The sequence below is a fragment of the Acanthopagrus latus genome, chromosome 4 (assembly GCF_904848185.1).
Source record: "Acanthopagrus latus isolate v.2019 chromosome 4, fAcaLat1.1, whole genome shotgun sequence".
Classification (NCBI taxonomy): Eukaryota; Metazoa; Chordata; class Actinopteri; order Spariformes; family Sparidae; genus Acanthopagrus; species Acanthopagrus latus.
This window is the reverse complement of record NC_051042.1, coordinates 25943174-25966938: the sequence shown is the minus strand read 5'-3', so window position 1 is coordinate 25966938 and position 23765 is coordinate 25943174. Positions and strand designations below refer to the sequence as shown.

Here is a 23765-nt window from a genome sequence, read left to right as displayed (position 1 = left end):
ACATTTTGCAGACTAATTTGAAGACATAAATTCAGTGTGTCCATTTTAAAACTGACACCAGATCAGCTAGTAAGCGTCATCCTGCCACCAGGTATGTCCTATGGGTCGAACTGAGACTGGGAAGAACAATGAAATGCACAACAAATTGTAGCCGAATGAGTCCTCTGCCACTCATTCAGTATTTCCAGAGACGTCGCTCTCTTTCATTCGTCCTCATACAGAGAAAAACAGGAAGGAAGCTTTGGCACACTGTGCTAAAGATGTAAACATTTAATCATCCAATCAAAATGAGGCTACAGTCATTCCTCTGTGTCGAACATAAAAAGAATAAAAATTAAAAAAAGCAATCTTTTCATTGTTACAAGAATAAGACTAATTTTTTTAAAAAGAAAAGGCTTCAAACAACATGTGAACTGTTGGCCACTCAGGTGTGACTGTTCAGTCTCCACTGCCTGTTTGTTTTTTGTTTTTTTTTAAAAAAAAAGGGCTGAATAAGATTTTAATCAACAAAACCAAGGACAAAAAAAAGAATGTGATTAATAAAAAAAAGTCTGAAACTCTGCATTTTGCATCAAAAATGTATCTTGAGTCCCTTTTTTCTTTTCTTTTTTGGTTTTCTACTTGTTACCCACAAGAAGTGTGACAACAGGGGGCGCTGTACACCATTAAAAACATGTTACCCTCACCGATGAGGACTATGGGTCAGACACCAGTAATCCTCACGACCAGATCAAGATCTGACATCATACATATGAAAGAGATGTAAAAGGAACAACAAACTAAGATGATAGTGCCTGCACCCAACGTATCAGAGGAAATCAAACTCCAAAGCAAAACCGAATTTTAAAAAAAGTGTGTGGGAAGATGGCAGCATTAAAACTGTGTGGTAGTGCAGTGTACTGTACCAATGCACACTTCAATTCCAATCAGCTCTTCTGTATTACAATTATTGATTTGCAACATTTTTATAAAATAAGACAACTTTTTCTTTTTTTTCCAAAACAGAATGGCCAAAAAACAAAAAAAACCTTTTCCATAATTTCTCAGTAAATTCACCATCTGATTAGCACGAAATTCAAACTGAAACCACCCTAAATCCACTTTGGGGCCACCCCGAGTCTGGTCACCATGGCAACACAAAACTCTCCCTCACATCTAGGTTCACCTTCGGGTCCTTCGGCCTCGTACCCGCAGGCCCACAATGCAGCAACCTATCAAGTCACAGGATAGGCCATTCAACCAGCTGCCGTCTCAGCCGCACCTCCCTCCACTCTGCTCACTCTGCGTTACAGTTGGATGAATGTGTAAGACAAGGCGCATATCAAGTCCAAGGAACAAAAGGGAAGGAAAGAAAAGACAGGTGATGGATCAGGGGGATGGAAAAGTGTCAGACGATGCAGCGAAACAAACAAAAAAAAACCAGAAAGATCTAAGGAGCATTCAAGAGTAAGGATCATGTGAGGATATCTGAAATTATAGGACACTTGAGGCTGCAACATGTGATTTCTGTCGTACAGTAAATCTGCTCAAAAGACGTTTTATGTTAATCCAGTTGCCTTGAAGCTGCCAAGTGATGAGTTGCTCCAAAATTTAATCAAAAACAATTTTCCCCAAACGGCACCATCATTACTCATCAGTGACTAACAGCACAGAGGATCACAGGAACCAAGGAAAGACTAGCACTGTAAACAGACATGTGCGCTGTGAATAGTATCAGTAATACTATGGGGTAACAGAAAAAAACTGGCACAATGCTGTTTGGCGACACTGAAATATCATTATGAGAATAAAGTGGCTCGCTGAAATAAACAAGACGCGTTCTCAGTTTTCTGAGCGGTCCTGCGCGTGCAATCAAAAAGAAATCTGCTCACCTCCAGCAGAAACAGAGCAAGGACAAACGGTAAAACCTTGTTTATTGCAGTTTCACACTTCTGAACAGATGGCTCATCTAACAGGCACAACGAAGAGAAGAAGAAGAAAAACACGTGGATGGAAAACACGACTACTGACTGAGAGAAACTGTGGGAACCTGTTGGTGATACATGCAGCTTTTCAGAACATGTGCATGCACACTTCATACAGTTTGACTAAAGTCAATGCTTTTTTTCTTATTTGCATGGCATCTGTTCTCAGGCTGGAATAACCAAGGCTTTACTTTGTCAACAAAAAGAGGGATGTCAATATTGGCCACGTACGAGCACCGGTGTTTCCTTCTGTTGCCGTGCAAGAGCAAATGATCCTACAGCCTCCACCCGTCGGCTCGAGGGGAAAAATCTGCCACTTTGAATGTGGTTTGAGTGTGATTATGCAACGTTAACCCTTCCTACTAAATCAATATAGACACAGGCAAATGGAAAAATTATCTGTGCAGGAAAAGGAGATGTACAAACTGAACTGCAGCGTCAGAGAGCAGCGCGATCATGTGAAGGAGAACTCCTTTAATCGCTTCTCTTGTTCCTGAAACGCAAAACATCCTTCTGAAATTTTGGTTCCATAATTTTTTTGACAGACGTAAACAAAAAAACAGAAGAGATTTTTTTTTCTTGTTTCTTTTAGAGACATAACGGTGTAGAAGTGACGACGCTGCAGCAGCCAGTGCCACAGCGTGAAGACAAACAGTAAACCCTGAGGGCGGGCTTCAAGACACTTCCTGGTTTCAGGAACTGCACTTCCGGCCAATCCGGTGTCAGGCCCCATCCTAATTAGAGAAGCTCCTCCCTGAAGCCCCTTCCCCTCCCACCCCAAGACACAATCTGTAAGAAAGACTGTATAGAAAACAAAGCAGAACGCACAGCTTTATTCCCTCCACCTCGGCTGATTTTTTCTCTGTCGATCCTGTAAACCAATGAGAGTAAAACGAGAGGAAAAGCTCAAGGAATCAAGTCCATTTCCTCCCTTCACATCACTCTACGCCCAAAACTCAACGATAACCACAACAGAAGTGTGGTGAAAAACAGAGAGAGCACCGGAGGGGAGCGACCACACCGAAATCCAATTCTTTCTTGAGATCAAAAAAAAAAAGAGCTCCTGCAAACCTCCGTGGAGAATCAACAGCAAGAAATAAAAAATATTAATAGGAAAATAAAATAATTACAAAGTAAAAACGTTTTTTTCACCAGCATTAAAGAAAGTTAAAGAACAGAAAAGATTTCACTCGCCATTTTCATCTGGAACCATCAATGAAAAAACACTGAGGTATGTAGTTTGGATGGAAAGCTTCTTTCCTCGTCATGATCATCACCGTCTACACCCATCCACCAAATAGTCAGTTTCCTGTTTACTCCATTTTGGTCTACAAGCCCCTCCCCCACTGGGTGTGGCTCTTTGTCTTGTTTATTTTGCGGAGGGGGTGAGGTGGGGGAGAGGTGTATAGACCTGCCTGGCTGCATCTCTGAGGAAGAGCGAGAGGGATCCGTTAATCCATCAAGTTTTGTCTTTTTTCCTCAAGTCCGTTTCCATCTCTTTATCCCGGGCCTCAGAGTCTATCTGTGTCTCTATCCAATATCCAACTCTTCCCAGGGTCTCTAGCGCCCCCTATGATTGTAAATTCAGGGTGAACTTCCACTGTTGGTTGAGGCTCGGGCTGCAGACTTCCACGGTGAGTCCGCCCATCCTGGCACTGCGGCTGTCGAGACAGAGGTTACTGCCCACGTGGCGAAGCTTCGAGTTGGACTCAATCTGCTCCCATTTCTGGTGAGACACAAACATGTCGTGAAAAACATGTAGCGGGTAACTACACAAGACATGTTTGTAAAAATGCTTTTAGTTCAGCTCAGTTCCATTCCAACCACACGTTACCTGTCTGCTGTCATTCTCTCGACAGCCTTGTAGTTTGATGAGCGAACTGGCCGTCCTGTCCACCACAGTCAGGCACAAGTCCATGTGTTTGACTGACTTGTCCTTGGTCAGGGCCCACTCCTTTACAAAACGAGATGCCAAAACATTAGTATAAATGCACCCACATGCCTGCCAACACACTGGGGTTATGGATGTTATGAGGGAAAGATAATCCAAGTCGTTTTATGTGGAGTCTCAATATTATGTTCTGGAGCTGATTTTCTATCTCATAACACAATGCAGCGACAGATACAGCTATAAGTTCTCTGGTCTTCGGTTTAAAAAGTACACCACAAATTTGAGTGTGTCGAAAACAAGTTGTTTGCGCCAAATGCCGGTACTTAATTACGTTGAGATTAACAGGTTGCAAGTAGAGAACGCAGAGCTGATGTTTAACCACACGGCTGCCTTCAAAAGTTGAGTAATATCACTAATGTCTGGAAGATGTGGAATATTTCAAGGTTTGATGAAAAGCTGATGCTGGACTACACGGCTGGCTTTAATCTGTTTGAAGCAGCATCTGAGGAGAATGAAAGGATAGCTGAGGGAACTATACTACAGGCAAAACTGCATTGCTGGCTTGAGTTTGTTTTGAAGCAGCTGGAGGAATACAAAGAGTTGTAAAAATTGGAAAATAGACAATTGTCATTACTAAGACCAGCCGTGCCCTCTTTATACAATCTAATCAAGAGGGATACTGCTGCTCTGTTGTTGGCTAGATAATAGTTGTGGTGATCAGTGACTTTGTTTCAATTCAGTATAACCAACACCCAAGAAGACAGTTGTTACTGTCCATCAAGACATGCAACCTGAATTTAATGAAGCGTCTTTGTCTGCTACAGTTGATTTCGAGCTAGATTTTCTCACATTTGTTTCCTAAAATGAGAAAAACTGCATACGTGATGTGATAAGTTTTTTCCATTTGGTAAAACGACAGGCGAGAACCAGACGTGTAAACCTGATGGACTTTAACTCTTCATGGCAGTTTTCCCGGTAAGAACACACCTGTCATTCTATTTTAAGTTACAAACTATTTGAGAAACTGCACACACACACTCACACACACACACACTCACAGCTGTTCTGTACACCCTCCAAGAAATATAATGTTAAAATCCAATTTTGAATGTCAGCCGAGTTTTCAGCACTCATGCCAAGTTTGCAGGTGGACTGACACACAGACTATTCTGTACAGATATATGGACACATTTCCTCTTTATAGTTCCTACGGTCTGTGTAGCGTTTGACCTTTAATTGCTGAATCCTTTAACACCCTGTGGGCTCTCACCATCACCAAGTGCCCCCCGGGTGTCTTGAGAGTAAGGTTTGACAAGCTGACCTGTGTGTGTTGTCGCTGTAACGCTACCTGGTTTCCCCCAGCGTTGTGGCACTCATAGACGCCCACCACCCCGTCTGCAAAATGACCCAGGGTGTCCAGACAGTTTCCTCCCTGCTGCAGGGCTCCAAACGCTATGTCCTGGTGATCTGGGACTCTGAATCACACACAGACACAAACTTAATTGTTGAACAGGAAATGAGGAAAGCTAAGTGATGACGAAAAAGCAATCGAAAGTTAATGTTCGATTGCCGTCTGATAAATTGGACAATACAACTTTTATGTTATTACATTTGAGATTATTCATATTTAGATATGCTACGTTCAGACACTAATAATCTCATTCATGTAGGTGACAAATTGCAAACCTGCCAACATCTAATAATGTGCCTGAGTCATAATTGCTAGCATGGGTTAGTCATTAGTGTCACCACAGTGTAAAGCATTAGCACAGAGGAGATCACAGTCACAGTGCTACTCCTGGCACAGCTGTGACCTCCTGCAAACCACGTCCTCGTAACGCTGCAAATTCAGTTCAGGTGAGACGGTTTCCTACATGTCATTCCGGTCTGCTTACACAAGATAATATATTGTGTCACACTGTGTACCCCATCATATTCCAGCAAAGTCTCTCATCTTCTTACCGCAGTTCAGGGTAGACGTTCTCCAGGTACCATTTGAATGGCTTGCAGCCTAATCTCTTCTTCATCTCCAAACGACTCTGGATACTGAGAGAGAGAAAGAGACGGTGATGCACCGAGAGAATTAGAGGTTTGATCGCTTGAGGTTTTCAAAACGTTTCCCAGACACTGATTGAATTATAGCCCTCCTACTCGGTGGAGGCCGAGGGCACGTCTGAGGCTGCATCCTCTGGGGGAAAATAACAGCTTAGGTTGGCACTGGAGTGAGATGCCAAGTGTGCTCCCATAAGGTCACATAATAAGCATTTTAATCTTTGTCTAGCAATGGACATGCACTTATGCACTGTATAAATGTGAGAGCATGTACTCTTTTGCAGCCTCAGCTGAGAAAAGTGCAAAAAGTGGAAATGGGCACGGAGCAGCAAAGTAACTGAAATCAACCATAGAAAATAGACTGATCCAGTAACACAGTGAAGCTGCTGAGCTGCACATAGGATATTAGCCTTTTTATCTACCCAAATCAATCAGATTCCTCCTCTGGGAACCATGTATGTCCGTGCAAAAATGTCGATATTCATAAGCCACTAACACTTTTTCATGGAGCTTTGCCATCTGATTCTCGCTACTCTTCAGCAGCGCCATTTGTGTCCATCATGTTCCTCCGCTTTGGCATATCGTGTCATAATTAACCACTAATCCCACTAAGCGTGTCAAATAATATGGCAGTGTTTTGATCAGTGCAAATCAAGCTCTGACTTCTTGCTCTCTTTCAAGCCACATTAGCTTCCTGGTGTCACAGGACTAAAAAGGGTAACTGACTTTCGTTTACAGCCGACACGCTGCTAATTGGCAATCCAATTAATATGCCCATTCATGAGGCCGCCTTTTTGAGTTTATGATCTAGTTATATCATGCTGTCTGACTCCTGTGGGGCTCACACTTAATGGTACTCACTTTCCGTAGGGGACGTTTCGCGCTGAGGGAACGGCAGCGTAGTAGAAGTTTTTGAACTCGTCCATCCAGACCTCTGCTGCTCTCCTCGTGTTCCTGAGAGAGAGGTGAGGGAAGAAAATGAAAGATGAGTGAGTGACGGGGAGAAAATGGAGATACCAGCCACCTGATTTTTTTTTTTTTTTTCATCATTAACAAAAATGTCAAAAAAACGCCTCAATGTTAATGGGATCTATTCTGGGCTGAGACACATCCTCCATCCAAGTCTCATAGAAATCCATTCTGTGGATTTTGTGTAATCCTGCTGACAAAACAACCAGCCAATAAAAGAACACGGTAGAAATCATAATATCCTTGGCAGAGGTAAAATGACCGGGATGTCCCACTGCATCCGGTCGCATTTTCCATGATGCAAGCCAGCATCCTTTTCTGGATATTCTGACCCACAATCCTCGACGCAGCGAACGGGAGGTCACATTGACTGAGCCCGCTGAGAGAGCAGAGGCAGATGACAGCTCATTGACAGATGGCCGACGCCGCTGTGACAGATGACACTGCACTCAAGTGAAAGTGCAAAACATTTATTGTGTCTGCCGCGTGTAATTAATTCATCAATATACTGCGTCAGACTGAGATGATGTATGAGGGAGGGGGCCGATGTTCAAAGGATGATGTTGTGACAAAGTACGCCGTCCTGACTGCTGCAGCACAAGTTAAAAGGTACAAAGAAAAAGTATGTGATCTGGAACAAAGGATCTCAGTCCTGCTCTCTCTTGACAGTTTTTTAATAAATCTCTGCAGCCATTAGAGGGCAGAGTTTCACTGGTTAAACAGACAAAGGTGTGTTTATTTTTCCAGTTAACTGCAGACATTGGACAAGTGTGTGTGTGTGTGTGTGCGAGCACGCTGCCAAGCACAGCAAGGTGTTGACATGAAGTCAAATGACATTTTGTTGAATTTCCATTTTTTTCTGATGATCTAACACAGTGGTGTCAGACTGCGTGTCAGCTGGAGCCGAACACAACATGCCCATATATTATTTTCTAGATGACAGGTTTGCTGGAAAAGATCTTTCGATTCGTTGAACACAGCTAAAACGCACCCAGTTCCAGACAGGTACAGAACTTGTATTTGCAGATGTGTCCGGAAAGCTGCCTTCACTGCTGGAACAAATTACTAACCACAGTGTTGCAATTTGCCTTTTTGTATTGGAGGAAATATAAATTCTTACAGACAAGCCAGACAGAACACTGGTGCTCAGACCAAACTTGTACTTAAATATTTAATTTTTCGGCCACTTTATACTCCCACTCCACCTAACTTTAAAGTTACATATTGTGATATTACTGAACTTCATTTATTACATAAATTGAAATCAAGCAAAAGCAGTGCACTATTAAATTAAAGGCTCATGATCATTTTCAGGTTCCCACTTAAACTGTTTAGAAAATACATGTTTGGGTTTTTTTTTGCATACTGTCACACCTGTCTCTTTAAGAACCCCCTCCTTAGAAGCCCAGTCTGCTCTGATTGGTCAACTCCCACAGGTCTGAGCAGCAACCACCCACCGACTTTCTGCTTCAGGTCTGTTAGTATTTTTGCAACAAACTCTGCGTTGGGGGCTGAAGGTGATGCTGGATTGTTGAGTCCTGGCAGCTCCTTTAAAGGCAGAGCTGTTTCTTTACGATTGGAGATTTTGACACGTTCCTGTTTTATAATCTAGCAAGACAGGGAATCTCATTCTCTACAATATGCAACCTTTAATTTAATATCAGATACTTTAAAAGTTTTACTCAAGTATTAGTTGTGTGGGTAACTTTTCACTTTAACCAAAGTATGACCTTAACAAAATATCTTTACTTTTACTTCAGTATGACTTTTGGGAGCTTTTTTACAACAATAAATATATGATACGCCAACACAGTGAACTTCTGCTACAGACAATATCTCAGTTTCAAACACCAAAGACTTGCTTCTGCTGGGACCCATTTAGTGGAATAAAAATACCCCAGACCACGGACACTGGCATCTCTACATCAGAGAACTTAAAAATTCATTGGAGGCGACACCAGATGCCGTTTCAGTACTTTTCACAACAACTGCTTTCAACATGAAACCAGCTGTGAAGAAATCTCTGCATTTCATCCTGATCCACCTGTGGCCCAGCAACAGAGGTAATGCACTCTACTGGGAGCTTTATATGAGGCCTGGGGGGGCCCCTCTTCACTTTGGTCCCATCTCCACATGTCCAATGTACGTAAGCTGTATATTTGGGAGATGCAACTCCCACAACAATTATAAAGTCGTCCAAGCAGACAAACCCTGCGCTGTCTGGTAGTTCCCCAGGGTCCCTGGCAGCAGACACAGGGAGGGTGTCTGCTGCTTTATTCAGACTGAAGGGTGAGACATTCAACTGAAGCACTCTAAAAGCGCCGACAAGCTGCTCTGCATTGTTGAGACTGATGCTTGAGAACATCACCGCACCCAACCAATTAATGAACGATATTTTGAAGTGCTGGAAAGGATTATGCAACTACTTTTGAGACACGATTTGATAAGAATATACTGGCACCTCGGTCAAAAGGAGGCGTTGAAGCTGAGTCATATCCAGAGTGAACACATTATAAAGGCCCTGACACGGTTTAATCCAAAGTTGGTTCGCAGTTCTAAGATCTAATCCAAGTTCAAACTCAGTCTTTTCTTTTTGGTTTCATCCAGCTGAGGGCCCAGTCAAGTAGTGTTAAGATGTTCGTGCTCTTTTCTTGTGTGCGGTTGGATTCGTTTCTACATCCTGAGCATCTCTGTTGGTAACAGCTGTCAGGAAACATTTAGTCATTTTCATCTTTCATTTAGAGTCAAATGTTTGTGACACTCTGTTAAAAGAGGCATCACTATCATCTGTAAGCATCTCGGTTCCCGTTTCAAACACATACTTAAGACAGCGATTAGCTGATACTCAAGATACTCCACGTATTGGTTTATTCCACCCCTTGGCTTCATGTTGTTATTCCAGAGAAACCATAAGCACTTTAAATTCCCTGTTCCCTGTTATCAGGGTTGTTGATGCTCTTAATCAGGGCCGTGTGGGTTTCTTGGGCTCGTTTCCAGGGGTGGATACTTGTGGTTAGAGACAGTTTCAAAGAGGGAGATCCGTATCTCTCCACGTATCATGTTCCCAAGGACTGATGTTAAGTGATTATGTTGTCACATGTATCAGAACTAGAGGGCAACATGCACACACACACACACACACACACACACCCACACAGAAAAACAGATCTTCTATATTTAATAAGAGCATTCTTTCAAAATCTGAAGACATTTTTTTCCCTGTGATTACTTTTTAATTGCTTTTTAATTGTTAGTGCTTGGTTTTAATTATCCAACACCGGTTTAATTCTCAAAGCTGTAGTAAACTAAATTATTTATGTTTCAGTGTACACAACAGCACTTGGTACAAGGGACGAGGCTACCGAAATCAGAAATAATTGAAGTAAAAGGAAATGTCTTAATAGTGTTTCACAGAGGGAAAGTCATTTGGGCTGTGTGTCACAGTAAAACATTTTTGAAAAAAATCATATTGCAATTATTTTAAAAGATATATAACGATTACCATGTGATGCATGATTAGTGATAATGATCATTTATGAGACACAGTTTTCATTTCCACTGAAATCCAATCCTAATGGTTTGACATAAGTTGGCTGCTGTATCTCTGCAGCTCTACAGTCCCTCATTATAAAGCATCTTTTTAAAAAAAGACTAGTAGCTTCTATGATTCTGATGTTTCACTGGGCCACATTTCAATTTCAATAATATTTTGATTTATTGTGCAGCCCTAAATGCAATAACTGAAATGAAAAAACATTCTCTTTAAAAAGTTTTGGTGTATTTTTGGCTATATTGCAGTACACAGAGTATATCTCGATAATTTGAAATCTCCTCAAAAGCATTTCATAAATGCGAAAACACTGGGCAACAAAACAAAACATCAATATATTTTTTACGTAATACCTCGATATTGTATTGTGACAATGTTGAAGGGATGACTAATACTTTGACAACATATTAGAACAGTGAGACTTCTGACATGCAGCAAAGAGCCCCAGGCCAAGACTCAAACCCGAGGCCACTGCAGCGAAGACAAAGTCTCCCTCTGCTAACTGAGCTAATCACCACAGACGTTTTGGGAAATTCGATTAGTAGACTTGATGTGGACGGGTTGGGCTGGGGATTGAACCACCAACCCTCCAATTAGTAGAAGGCCTGCTGAGCAGCCGCCCCGCTAACATCACACACATTGAAGGCATAGTCATGATTTAATTATATTTCATGAGAAGCACCAGATTTCCAGTACAGACTCAACAAAAGGTGTAAATGGTAAATATTGTTATCCTGCAGTTAAATAAACGAATGAATGTGATGTGTTGAACCTGAAAAGTGACTGACTGCTCCACCCTGCTCCTGTGTGTGTGTGTGTGTTCGTGTGTGTGTTACCTTGCAAACACAGTCCCGCTGCCACCAGGGAAGGTGTATGGATGCTGCTTTCTGAAGACGTGGCCAACTCTGCTGCAGGGGATGATCTCCAGACTGCCACCACACTGCCACACACGAAATGAGATCTCTGAAACACACACACACACACACACACACACACGTGCACACAGATCATAAGACTTACAACAAACTGTTTCTGCAAAAATGTCACAGTTCATTATTATAAGCAGGACGTGAGAGGTCCTGTGCTAAAGTTAACTCAGGAAACCTGCACCTCATAAATGCTTTTGGTGTGTTCATATCATCAGGTTTCATTGTCGGCATTTGCACGAGTGTCGCCTAAATGAGCACACAAAGACACCAGTATCTGAAGTGTCGATGCAGTTCTGAATCATTGTGCCGTCTCCAGAGGAGCATGAATCATTCTGTTTATACTCGGCGATTTCCCAACTGCATTCAGACAAAAGCATCACGGAGACTGGGGCTGTTATTATATCATTTCTACTGTTTGCAAATGATCTCCATTGTGTACACTGTGGTTATTTTCCCCTAAATACTGACTATAATCATTATCACATTAACACTGTAATTTCATGAGATCAACTGAAGTCTGGAGGAGTCTTTCCCCCGGATATGACCACCAAATTACTCAACGGTTTTCTCTTGTTGATCACTTTCTTGGCAAGGAGACCGAAGATGAGTTAATGAGTTAATCACAGTGTGAGACAGATCATCGGTGCCACTTCAGCATCAGGTCTCAAGAGAGGATGCAGATTGTATATTGATGCAGAGTGATTTTTTGTTTTTTTTGAGCTAAAAGCCATTACGATGGAAAGAAATTGCAAAGACTGGTGAAATGTGCTAATTTATTTTCTTGCTGAGTGTTAGATGAGAAGATCGATATCACTTTTCTGATAGTTAGATATAAAGCTGCCAGTAGTTTGTTAGCTTAGCTTAGCAAAAAGACTGCCCGCGGGGTGGAGCAGCTCCGACTCTTTCCTATGCAAAGCTCCATTTTAATAAAAACAACAACAGATCACTATCTTTACATTCAAACTTTTGCTAATTGTTAATTAAGTACTGATCTTTTTTCCCTCCATTCCCTTCCCTCGGGAGTTTTTGCCTTTTGCCTGGCCACCACTGTTAATAACAATTTGCTCTTAATGACTTCCCTTGTCAAATAAAGGTCAAATAAGTAAGACAAATAAAATGAATTAGTGTGGATAAACAAGAACACTCCAGGAAGACTTACAGCTGTACAAACATCTGGCCCACTCAAACAAGATGGCAGATGTTGTTTCACATGACACTTCAGTGCAAAGGACGTCCAATTACTTTTAAAAAACATTTCCACTTTTCTTTTATCTCGGGAACATTTGCAAATTGCACATTTACACGGAAATTGCAGATCATTTTGGGTCTGTTTTTATCTTTCTTTTTCCCTCACTGCTCCTTCTTTTCCTGTGCTGCTGTGTCAAACAGAATTTTCCCTCAAGGGATCGATAAATGTACATCTTATCTTATCTTGCATCTCTCTCAATTTGAGTGACTTGAAATGAACCTGTAGAGGGAGAGAGAGAAATCTCTGCTATCAGTCTCATCTAACTCTCTCAAGAAAGATGAATGTGTGTTGTTTGAACATTGAAGCCTGTTAACATTTTCTTGTAGACTACCAAAATAAAAGTATCCAACATGAGGCCTTTAATGCCTCTGATAAAACCTCTGACACATCTTTCATATTTAGAGGCTGCTTAGTCTGGGTGCGACACATCACAGCATCCGAGTGTATTAAAGATAAACGCTGACAGCAGTTTATTTTCTGTCGCTACCATTTTACTTTCTACTCCTTAACGCACTCTTTAATTTTGCTTCTCTCACTGACCCAGCCTTCCTATTCCTCTGACGTCCATTACTGTGTCATATGTCATCTCCTAACCACCATCATCCGTCTGCTGCGATTCTACTGACTTCATGCTCCACCCGCATTTGCACTGTAGCGGCACTCACCCAAGTTTTCTCCTCCCCATACATCCATCATCATGTCGTACTTTCCCAGTTGCTCAAAGTATTCCTTATCCATGACAAATAGACCACCTGCTATCATCGGAGTCCTGCGGGGGCAGAGAGAGAGAGAGAGAGAGAGAGAGAGAGAGAGAGAGAGAGAGAGAGAGAGAGAGAGAGAGAGAGAAAAGGGGGCAGCAGGGGGGATGGAGTGAGGGAAAGAGTGAGATTAACAGTTGGTAGAAACTGGCAAACAAAAGTGTGTCAGTCGTGTGTGTGAGTGCTTTTTATCTCAGATAGTGTCAGTCTTACTTAATGGGGGCAATTGGGTTGCCTTGTCGGGCTCGTCTCTGATCCAGAGTCATGTAATCCCATTTAAACACCAAATTCCAGTCAAAACCTACCGATGGAAAAACGCACACGCGCGCGCACACACACACACACACACACACACACACACACAAAATTATGAACATTAGTTGGGCAGCAGTTTGGTTATATAATTAGATTTGTCTGGATGCATCTGCCATTGGCTGAGCTACTGTCTGCATGTTTTAATGTGTCAGCAGAGTCCAACCCGTCAGCCTGACAGTATACGGAGCTCTGTCACACTTTCATGTACTAGTACTAGAAAGCAAAGGAAATAGTACGGGACAGTCACCTCAGAGGAAAGACACTGTGCTGCATTCAGGTGGCGTCGGAATAACTGGAAAATGTGTTCCTGACTGAGCATTCACGAGTTACCGCTCAAATTGGAAGAACAACTTGAAAACTTGGCAAAATTTTGGAACACGACGTTTTACTCACATGTTTTTGTACATGTAGAGTGAGCTCGGTCAGTTAGTAAAGTTATGGATCAGTGGTAAAACAAGTTAGGTACAGCAATATTTTGGTGGTTTGAAGTAAAATACTGGCACTGCAACAAAACTGTGACAAAAGCACTTCGTAATGTAAAGATTCAACATTCAAACAGCTATCAACATGTTGTTTAAATGCTCAGAGCAACAACACAACTTGTAGCCTCCATGTTGTGATCACATTATTTTAACTTACAAGCTCATGAACATGCTGAAGCTGGAAGTTCTAAGGAGCCGTAAATGAAGTGTCAGTATGCATTGTGAATTTATTGGATGAGTACAAATTCATACACTTTACAGTGTTGTACCAACCAAAAACAATACTACTTGTGTCATCAAGTGTCAATCAAACAGGACCTGAACGCTACATCCCCTCCAGCAACTGAGGGAAATATCTCGCTGTTAAGCTGCTACATGTTCCACAACAGATCACAATAAATAAATGTTGATTATGGCCGTACGGTTTCATTGTGGATGTTCACAAGTAATTTTGATTCTTCCCTCCTTTGACCAGTTCCTCCATTAAAACTGAGCATTGCATTGTGGGATGATAGTGTCCATACGTACAGCAAATTTAGAATGTTTGCTGACATATTTGACTTTTTCTCATCCTATGAGTGTGATTTGTGAGATCATAAATAGTGTGTACACGGATCCTAAATTCAGCACACACAAAAATCTTCAAGCCTCTGTTGCATAAACACTGAGCTGAGCTTACAGGGGGTTAGGAGAAGTGATTCTAAAGACTTTAATGCGGGAATGATTATTTTTCTCTTGAAAACCATGTCAGTCACACATTAGAAACTTGCTGTGTGTGTGGAGAGGATCTTTAACCTGGTCTCTTCATGAAAGCACCACACTATCAAAACCCAGTCAGACCTGCAGTATGGCAGACAGTTTATACCCAGCTCACTGTTAGACTAAACATGCCGAGTGTATACTTGTGAGAAACAGCGACAGCAGCCTTAAGTGAAAGCTGTTGATGAAATACAGCGCTGGATGCCAAAACAATGGGTGTTAATGTTGCTAGTGACACAACAGCAGAGTCATTAGAACTGTTACAAAAAACCCAATTGTCTTAAAAATCTATCCAACACAGACTTATTGTGGAGCTCTTCTCACTGATCTACAGGGGACGTCACATATGTGCTCTACTTGTGCTCTGTACCTCCTTTCAGATCGGCCGAGGCTCCTACGTACTGGAAGTTGTCCATGTTGATGACATCGATGATTGGAGAGACAACCCTGGTCTTGTCCTGGGAGGGAAGGGCAGAGACACAATTATTAATTAGGACTTCTTCAGAGCAACAGGATATCTGGCTCATGGATAAACATGCACTGCACGTCTTGTCACACAGATGGGACCGACGTAAGCTGCTACAGATGACTCTGAGAAGTTGATACTGCCATCAACGGCAGTGATTCATATGTTTAGTTTATCACTGTTTACAAAGCTCCGTCTCCTCCACACCAAATCCAACCCAGAGCACAAACCCACAGAGCCACAGCACATAGCAGTTCAGAGCAACGACTGCTCAAATGGCCTGTATGAAACGATGACAGAAACAAGCTTCCAGGTGATGAGAGAGTTTGTTTACTTTGGGTTGAGATGGTCTGAAATGACACGAGAGGGCTTCACCCACACAGAGCTCATTTCTCCTTCTCTCTCTTCTTCTGCATCAAGTGATTCATTATTCAAAAAGTGCAACTACAGCAAAGGAAAGCAAAGTCAATTACTCTGACAGCAAAATGCTTTAGAACTGGCATGCAGGCATTTATTAACTTGGGAATGACAAAACACTGCGTTTGGGAGGATCAAATGCAGAATCAGCCCATTTTCACTCATATCACATGAATATTTAAGGAGCGACCTCCATTTTAGACACAGTGTCCCACTTCACCCTGAGATCACATTTGATCAGGACGTTCGTTCCCTCGCCAGTCATTACTGAAAGACTTCACTTCATTCGTCACCGCACTGTTAATGTGTGATACAGCTCGGTTAGTGATGACTCCGTTTCTCCTTTTACAGCTCGATGGGGCTAGAAAATAAGGATCATGTGAGATTTTGGTCTTTTTAAAAGGTCCCCTGTTGAAAAAATATTCTATTCTATTCTGATTATAAAGCAGACGCAAATACAGTGAAAGTATCAAAATGCTCAATCCACCAAAAAATGCAGATAGTCAGACTGAAACTATTTTCAAATGAGCTGTCAGGACTTTTGTAAGGTTCTGATGTCACAACTATACAGTCACCACTCTCAGACTGACTGTTGTGGCAAAAACTGTGGCAGAGAAAATGCAAACATGGTGGTGATTGCTCAGGCCTGTGAGAGCTGGCCAATTAGAGGAGTGTGTGCCTTATAGAGACAGGAGCTAAAACGGTGTGTAGAAGTGTTGCAGCATTGGAAAATATGGGGAAAATAACATCTTTTCTAAACATTAACATATATAAACATTTTCTAACAGACATCTAAATAACAGTTCTGATGAACCAAATAACTGTCTTACATGCTCACTTTTTCCAACATCACATTTTAATTCACAAATAAGCAATATTCTTTGCACCATGTCTGATCAGAAAAGCAAAATGTGACTTTCTGCAGATGTAAAAATGTGCTTTAAGACCAAGAGAGTCCAAAAAGCCCTGTGTTACTGAAGATTTGTCACGCGCTCCTTTGTTTTTCACATGATTGTTAACAAGACAATGACTGACTACACGCTCCGGGGTGCCGCTGTGCAGCAGACCTCTGACCTCCATGTGAAAGAGAGAAGGAAAAACAAATCCCTCTGCAGATATGAATAACATTTTCACTACTGTGGAGCAACTATAAGCAGGCTTCTACAACACTGAGACAGCCTCTTAGGGATCCTTCCACTGTGAATCATGTCCGCTGTTTTATTGGCATTTCTCTAATTGGGTCCACTTACAATAGAGTTTTGTGCAAGTACACAAACCCTGCTGATGGAGACTGAGAAAACCACAAGAACTGAACAGATATATAGTAATGACTTGAGGCAAGTTTTTTATAGAGAGAGGGAAGTGAAACTATTAAACTTTTGACTTTAAGTGTGTCTCTCTCAACGGCACAACACAGAAATATCTACTGACTTTCAGTGTGTGTGTGTGTGTGTGTGTGCATGCGTATATATATATATATATATATATATGTGTGTGTGTGTGTGTGTGTGTGTGTGTGTGTGTGTCTGTGTGTGTGCGTGTGTGCGTGCGCCTGTGTACCTCAGCCACTCTCTCCAGTAGTGGCTCGAGCCAGTGATCATTACATTCACAGTGAGAATCCAAGAAGGTGAGGACTGGTGCTGTGGCGGCATCTGCACCACGAACCCTCGAACGCATCAGTCCTGAGACAGGCACGAGTTGCAAAGAAACAAAAAACTGGAAGTCAGATAAAACCATTTTTGCAACCCATCAGGACGATTTCCCCCCCTCAACACATAGACACTGAATAAATAACTGCACTGATATGAAAATGACAGAAAACGTCCTTCTTCTCACCTTCTCTGCGGTCGTTTCTCAACACTCGCACTTTTTCGATCTTCCCCAGAAGCGCTCCGTCCTCCGCTGAAACACACGCAAAGCAGAAACCACCCCGATGATACACACATCGCATTCAAACGCTGATCTTGTTAGGTTCGTCTGCATGCATTACTCACGGTTGTCACTGTAGTCGTCAACCAAAATGATCTCTTTGACCAAGTGAGGAGGACTTTTCTTCAGGACACTAAATGAGAGAGAGAGAGAAGGAATGTAAAGGAAGTATTAAAGAGGAGAATGTAAGCCTACAAATCAAAGTTGAAAAGTTTTTGAAGTGTATAGCACACACACCATTAACCTACCTGACCACAGTCCGCAGCAGTGCAGAGCGAGCTTCATTGTGGAAAGTGATGACGACGCTGGAGGCCGGCAGTTCTGACTTCCATTGTTTGTGTCTGCAACTGAACAAAAGAAGACGCCACATTAATTAGCAATAAAAACCAGAGAAAAAAAGATTAAACAGCAAAAACATAAATGCCTGCACGTGTATGAATGCGCACAAACACTCACAGCTGAACGTGTGAGCAAAGCTGTGAGCTGGGACCACTCCCTGCACAGATTCTGAATACACAGTAAATGGGAGCCAGCGCACACCGACACACGTTTACATGAAGAGACACACACACACACACACACACACACCAACAGACAGAGTAATGCTCTGCTGAAGCTGGGATTGACAGTGGGTTTTACAGACCGCAGGGTAAAAATCCCATGAGATTGTGTATACGTGTGTGTCCAGCAGAGACAAATCCTCACCGCGGCTTAAAAGTGAGGAACACGGGTGACTCTGCATGAGACGGTGTGCCAAGCAGAGGATGAAGAGGAGAAAATGGGGCATTTATCACTGTGGGACCGCTTCTCTCCCAAGTTACAACACATACCAGATGTACAGTATGTAGTGTACAAAAGCACAAAAATACTGAATGCACAGTACACTGTGTGTGTGTGTGTGTGTGTGTGTGTGTGTGTATGATATGTGCAGTCCTTTTGTCCCAGTACCATGTCTGTCAAAGCAGCACCACCTTAAAAAGCCTTGAAACAGTCAATATTGCAGCTGCATCAACCTTGAATCGACATGTACTTTTTTTTTTTGCTTGCAGCCAAACGTGTGTGTGTGTGTGTGTGTGTGTGTGTGTGTGTGTGTGTGTGTGTGTGTGTGTGTGTGTTATTAAAAGCTGAATAAGCCTACACATTCTTTTTATCCTGTGCTGAAGCCCTGATCAAGCAGTCCTGGTTTGAAACCCCCCCGCAGCCCCTCAGCCAGGCCCTTTATTTCTGGTCAACCGGTCACAATCAGTGCTGCTGCAAGCTGTGCAAATGACACATCACTACCCAGTCAATAGGAGACACATCCCCGCTCTTTTAGTGGGCTAATGGCTCTAGCTGTCTCTGTCAGGTCAATACATCAGTGAGGCCAGACCGCTGCCTTTATAGGAATAGTTTTTGAATTACACTGGCTGAATACGATGACGTGCTATCTTAACATGACAGTGTTGGCAGCTCCGCTCCATCTGAGGGCAGGTTTCAGTTGTTAATGTTAATTAAGCGTAAAAAGAACATTTTAAATGGGTGAAAAATTAAACTCCACATGAATTAATTAAGATTTCAGATTTAAATTTTTTTTTCCATCTGTAAAGAAAGGCAGGTTGTCTGTATAAGACTTTTGAATGTCATTCAAACCCATTTGAAAAATAAAAGTACCAGAAAATCTTCTGGAATGTGACGGCATGCAAATGCTGCGGCCAGTAGCTCCTTCAGTTTAGCTACAGTTTTGCTTTTTTGTGCCTCTTTTCTTTTTTCCCTCTTTTTCATTTGTGGCTTTTGTTGCCAAAACACGTAAAGCCAACGGCAAAAATAGATTCATTAGCACAGGAGAGGAAAGCACAGGTTTTGGATTAAAAGCAGCAGACTTTAAGACAATCACTGCCCACAGCAGTTTTTGGCGGTCCATCCCCATCAGCCGGAGCTCTTCATGGAGGAGAAGGGAGTGCAGGCCCCCAGACGCACCCCCTTGTCCTCCAGCCAAGAACAAAAAGCCCACTGCAGTGTTCTTTTGACTCAGTGTGTGAGAATTAATATCCTCTGAGGACAGATTCAGGGTGTTTCAGAGCGTCCAGGTTGGGTTAACCAGTGGGACCACTTAGCACCACTGAAACAGAGACTACACCACAGGAATCAACACAGAGCAGGTGATTCATACACCTAATTCAGTCATTTTCCACAACTTGAAAAGCATGTTTGGAAAGAAGTCATGATAAGAAATAGGTGAGGATAGATTTACAGTTCATTCGCTTAAGGGCCGCCATGTTAACTTTACGTTGCAGGGTTTAATGTTGAAATACAAAATATAACAGTGTGAAGTTTCGAGAAAAATGAGTGAGAGAAGGAGCTGTGACATGTGACAAAACTCTGATCAAAGATAAACCCAGGTCACTGCCAAATTCAGGGAGCTTTAAAAGGTCATCAAATTTAACTGCAACGGATAAGAACTGAGATAGCATCGAGGATTGAAAAAGGCAGCTTGATTTCTTTGGGTATGACTGATATCCCGCATAATAATTAGTACGACAACGAGAACATTTGGCAGACAGAGGAATCTTTCTTTTGGATCCCTTTTATTTGAATAATATCAGTTATGGTGAGATTTTGTGCCCTGATTTTCTTTTTTTGCCTCCTCACCAGTTTGCCTGGCAGAACAATGGGCAGCTATTAGCAGCGGTTTGTGCTCTGAATGGAGCTGACAGCAAACAGTGCGTGTCTATTCTGCGACTACTTCCTGGTTCCATCTGATAGTCCACAATAGAGGGAGTTTCCAAGAGATGTTATCCAGTCATGTGCCAATTAGTCAACCACACAGACGGCGAAGGACGGCGTGAACGCACACAATCCCCTGCAGCTTCACATGCAACTATGAAGGTTAAGAGAGACTGAACTGTGGTCTGATCACATCATCGTGCGTGTGCATGTGTGCTGATGGCAGAATGAAGAGAGACACATACTGGTCATGTCTTGTGTCAGGCACGGCTCTGTCCATTCGCAGTTTGTCGCTCTCCACCTGGTTGAATTTGTTCCTGGCGTACGGATCCTGACCCGGTCGGACAACTGTGGCTCCAACGTACAGATCCTGGTCGAAATCCTGCCAGCGCACCTTACCTGGAAAAACACACACACACACACACACACGCACGCACACACACACAATGCATTTTAGACACACAGCCAATAAACATGACATGCTGGAAAAATACGCCAGTGTTATTTGTTTGTGATATTCACCAGATTTGTGGTATAACTGTAATGGAAAGTGAAAAAGATGGAGGGAGAGGCTGAACAATGTTGAAAATACATAAAATCCAGCCTCCATGAGCACTAGAGGGCATTTTGGGGAGAGTAAACTGGGTGTTAGTGCACAAAACACACTATTTAACCTTGTAACAAGATCTAGATGTTAAATTATGATGACAAAGAGGGAAAAAATCAGTTTCTTCTAAATGTTCCAACTACCAGATAAACACCAAACCACCAGAGAACATATTGTATGTCCAGGTTTTTAATTAGAAGCAGATTCTCCATGCGACCGGTTAAATAACACATTAAATATGTGTTAAATAAACACGGCATATCCAAAAATAAAAGCAGCCACCAACGACGAAGTTAAACCCCCACAAAAGGCTGAAAATGTGTCTCAGGAATGAATGGGATTATACATCAGTGGGAATATGAAATGTAGGCAGCAGCCTGGCTGATGCAAGAATCCCTGACGCCTGACGGGAAAGGAAACCTCGCCGCGTCGAGCTGCTGCTTGACAAGGCGGCAACACGGCACTGAGGAAAGCTGACACGAGATTTATTCTGCTCATATGCGAAACCGTGCAGAACAGAATCCACACAGCACACAGAAAACGAGGTGAGAAGACTTCAGCAAAAGCTGGAAAAAAACACATTTATTATGCACAAAATCTACTACTACTGACTTCAGTCATTTTCTGCAGCCTGAAACAGAAGTTTGGAAAACGTAATATTAAACATTATTAAAGCCTACACACAGTGGGAGCACACTGTGTCTGTCTGACCAGATTACAGAGATCACTGCTCGCTAAACACAGAGAGTTGTCATGTTTAATTTCACAGTTTATCTCTGACTACTGAGACACACACACACACACACACACACACACACACACACGAATAATAATGCAACTAATTAGCCGGGTGCAGCTGCTATGCTAATGACTTGTGTTAAGCATATGGCAGCGTGAGATTACACTATCTCCCAGTATGGATGAGTGTGTGCATGACAGACAGACAGACAGACAGACAGACAGAAACTGAGTCCGACGATGAGGAGGAAGCCAGTGATGTGTGCGTGTGTGTGTGTGTGTGTGTGTGTGTGTGTGCGCGCGTCTACCCTGACAGCATGTGAAAGTGTCTGGCATGCTAATTAGCTGAAGCTCACAATGATCTGCCTGCGTCTGTCTGACGGCGCCTCCGAGACACTGCCGCATGTGTCAGAGTGTGTGATGTCCTCGCTGATATCTCTGTTTAGTGGCAGCAAGTAATTAATGTGGAGAAAATTAATGTTTCAAGCTTTTGCGAGTCTTCGGCTCAGACTTATGGGAGACAGAGGATCATTTTTTTCAGTCCTCCTGGTTTCTTTGTACGCTGCACACACACCCAGAGCAGATTTAACCGTCCACTCTCTCGCTGGGATTTACTCATTCGCATGACATTTTTCCGATACTCTCTCAGGCCACTTCGGCAGGTCCACCCTTCGTGACTGAGCTGGTGGTTTTGCTGCTTCTGGGCCTGTTCTACTGGTGATTCGTGCGGCTTGTTGGTTTGAAACACTTTCTCGCTCGACCTCAGCCTGTTGTCACGAAGCTGTTCGCCCCCCCTGCAGCAGCCGCTGACTGCTTGTTGTTGTTTGTTGGAATAATTTTCTGAAAATCCCTCGACGCTGTTTTTCGACGAACGATATCTCCGGCACTCGGAACTGTTCCCGCGATCTGTACTGAACCATGAACCCTCTCCGCCTACCAGCTCAGAGAACAGGAGAACGCCGACGCTCACTGTGCACACACACAGACACACAGATTCTTATTTGATTCACTTCCTGAAGATGATCCAAATAAAACCTCAAAGAAGAATTCAACACCAGGCTGAAAAGCGGCATTTCTCAATATGTGCTTTGTTGCACCTTTAACCGTGCAAAAAGTGACGTCACGGGTCCTGAGGTACGCTTCTACATCATCACTGCAGCATACCGCTGGAGATGAGCAGGAACCATTTCAGGGGGTGCAGTTACAGAAAAGTGGATTCATTTTTCAATATTAGAAAAAGGTGCAGTGTGTAAGATGTGGCCATCTGTCGAAGGTTACTCCAAAACAAATAGGAGGCACCATATCACCAGAGTTAACTGCCAACTGCTGCTCGGTGTGCTCATCGCTGCAGCCATCTTTGGCTGAATCTTTGTCTTTGGCAGTTCACCGTGGAGCTACTGGCCCTATTAGCTGACCGGCTCGGAGCAGCGGGGGAGTTTTTGTGTTTACACTGCGGGCACAACTTTAAAAAAAAAGAGCTTGGAAAAAAAAAAAAAGAAAACAGTCAAAGAAAGCTCATCTGATATTCACTGTAATAAGCTTCACTCGGGGCATCGCCGTGTTTAAAATGCACACGGCGATGGAGACGGGCTCCTGTTCTTGCGACTACTTTAAATTAGAAAGAGCATTCAAACACTCCAGAACAACTCTAACTCCCCTCTTCTTCTTACTCTTTCATGACTTTATCGTCCATCTTCTATTAAATTTTTACTCTTCTTCCCTCCACCTCCCATTTCCTCTCTTTTCTTTTTCCACCGCCGTCTCTCTTCTTCTGTGAGTTTGTGTCTGTCACGCCAGCCGCCGTTGTAATCGTGTAAAGTCACCCTGAAGTTGAAATGCCCCCACTTCAGCATTCAAATTGGATTCCATTTCCACCGCCGGATCAGATAAGAGAGCGTGTGTTCAGCTTTCGCAGGTCATGGGCTTGTGAAGGAGGGGCGGCTGCTTTGAGCCGGGGCTGAGGATGAGAGCTGCATGAGAAATCTTC

At 42.8% G+C, this 23765-nt stretch overlaps 1 protein-coding gene across 1 annotated transcript in view; it reads right to left on the bottom strand.

Annotated features, from left to right (window-relative positions):
* Positions 1-245: 245 nt before the first annotated feature.
* Positions 246-23765, bottom strand: part of galnt2 (UDP-N-acetyl-alpha-D-galactosamine:polypeptide N-acetylgalactosaminyltransferase 2) — a 57628-nt gene continuing 34108 nt past the window's right edge. Inside the window, exons 3-16 of the mRNA XM_037095020.1 lie at positions 20679-20832; positions 17979-18077; positions 17796-17863; positions 17638-17703; positions 17362-17483; positions 15289-15376; positions 13576-13663; positions 13270-13373; positions 11263-11389; positions 6769-6861; positions 5818-5901; positions 5204-5330; positions 3799-3918; positions 246-3690 (exon numbers count right to left, since the gene is read on the bottom strand). Of these exons, the coding sequence (XP_036950915.1) occupies positions 3535-3690; positions 3799-3918; positions 5204-5330; positions 5818-5901; positions 6769-6861; positions 11263-11389; positions 13270-13373; positions 13576-13663; positions 15289-15376; positions 17362-17483; positions 17638-17703; positions 17796-17863; positions 17979-18077; positions 20679-20832 (1496 nt within the window). The 3' untranslated portion in view covers positions 246-3534. The remainder of the gene's footprint in view (positions 3691-3798; positions 3919-5203; positions 5331-5817; positions 5902-6768; positions 6862-11262; positions 11390-13269; positions 13374-13575; positions 13664-15288; positions 15377-17361; positions 17484-17637; positions 17704-17795; positions 17864-17978; positions 18078-20678; positions 20833-23765) is intronic.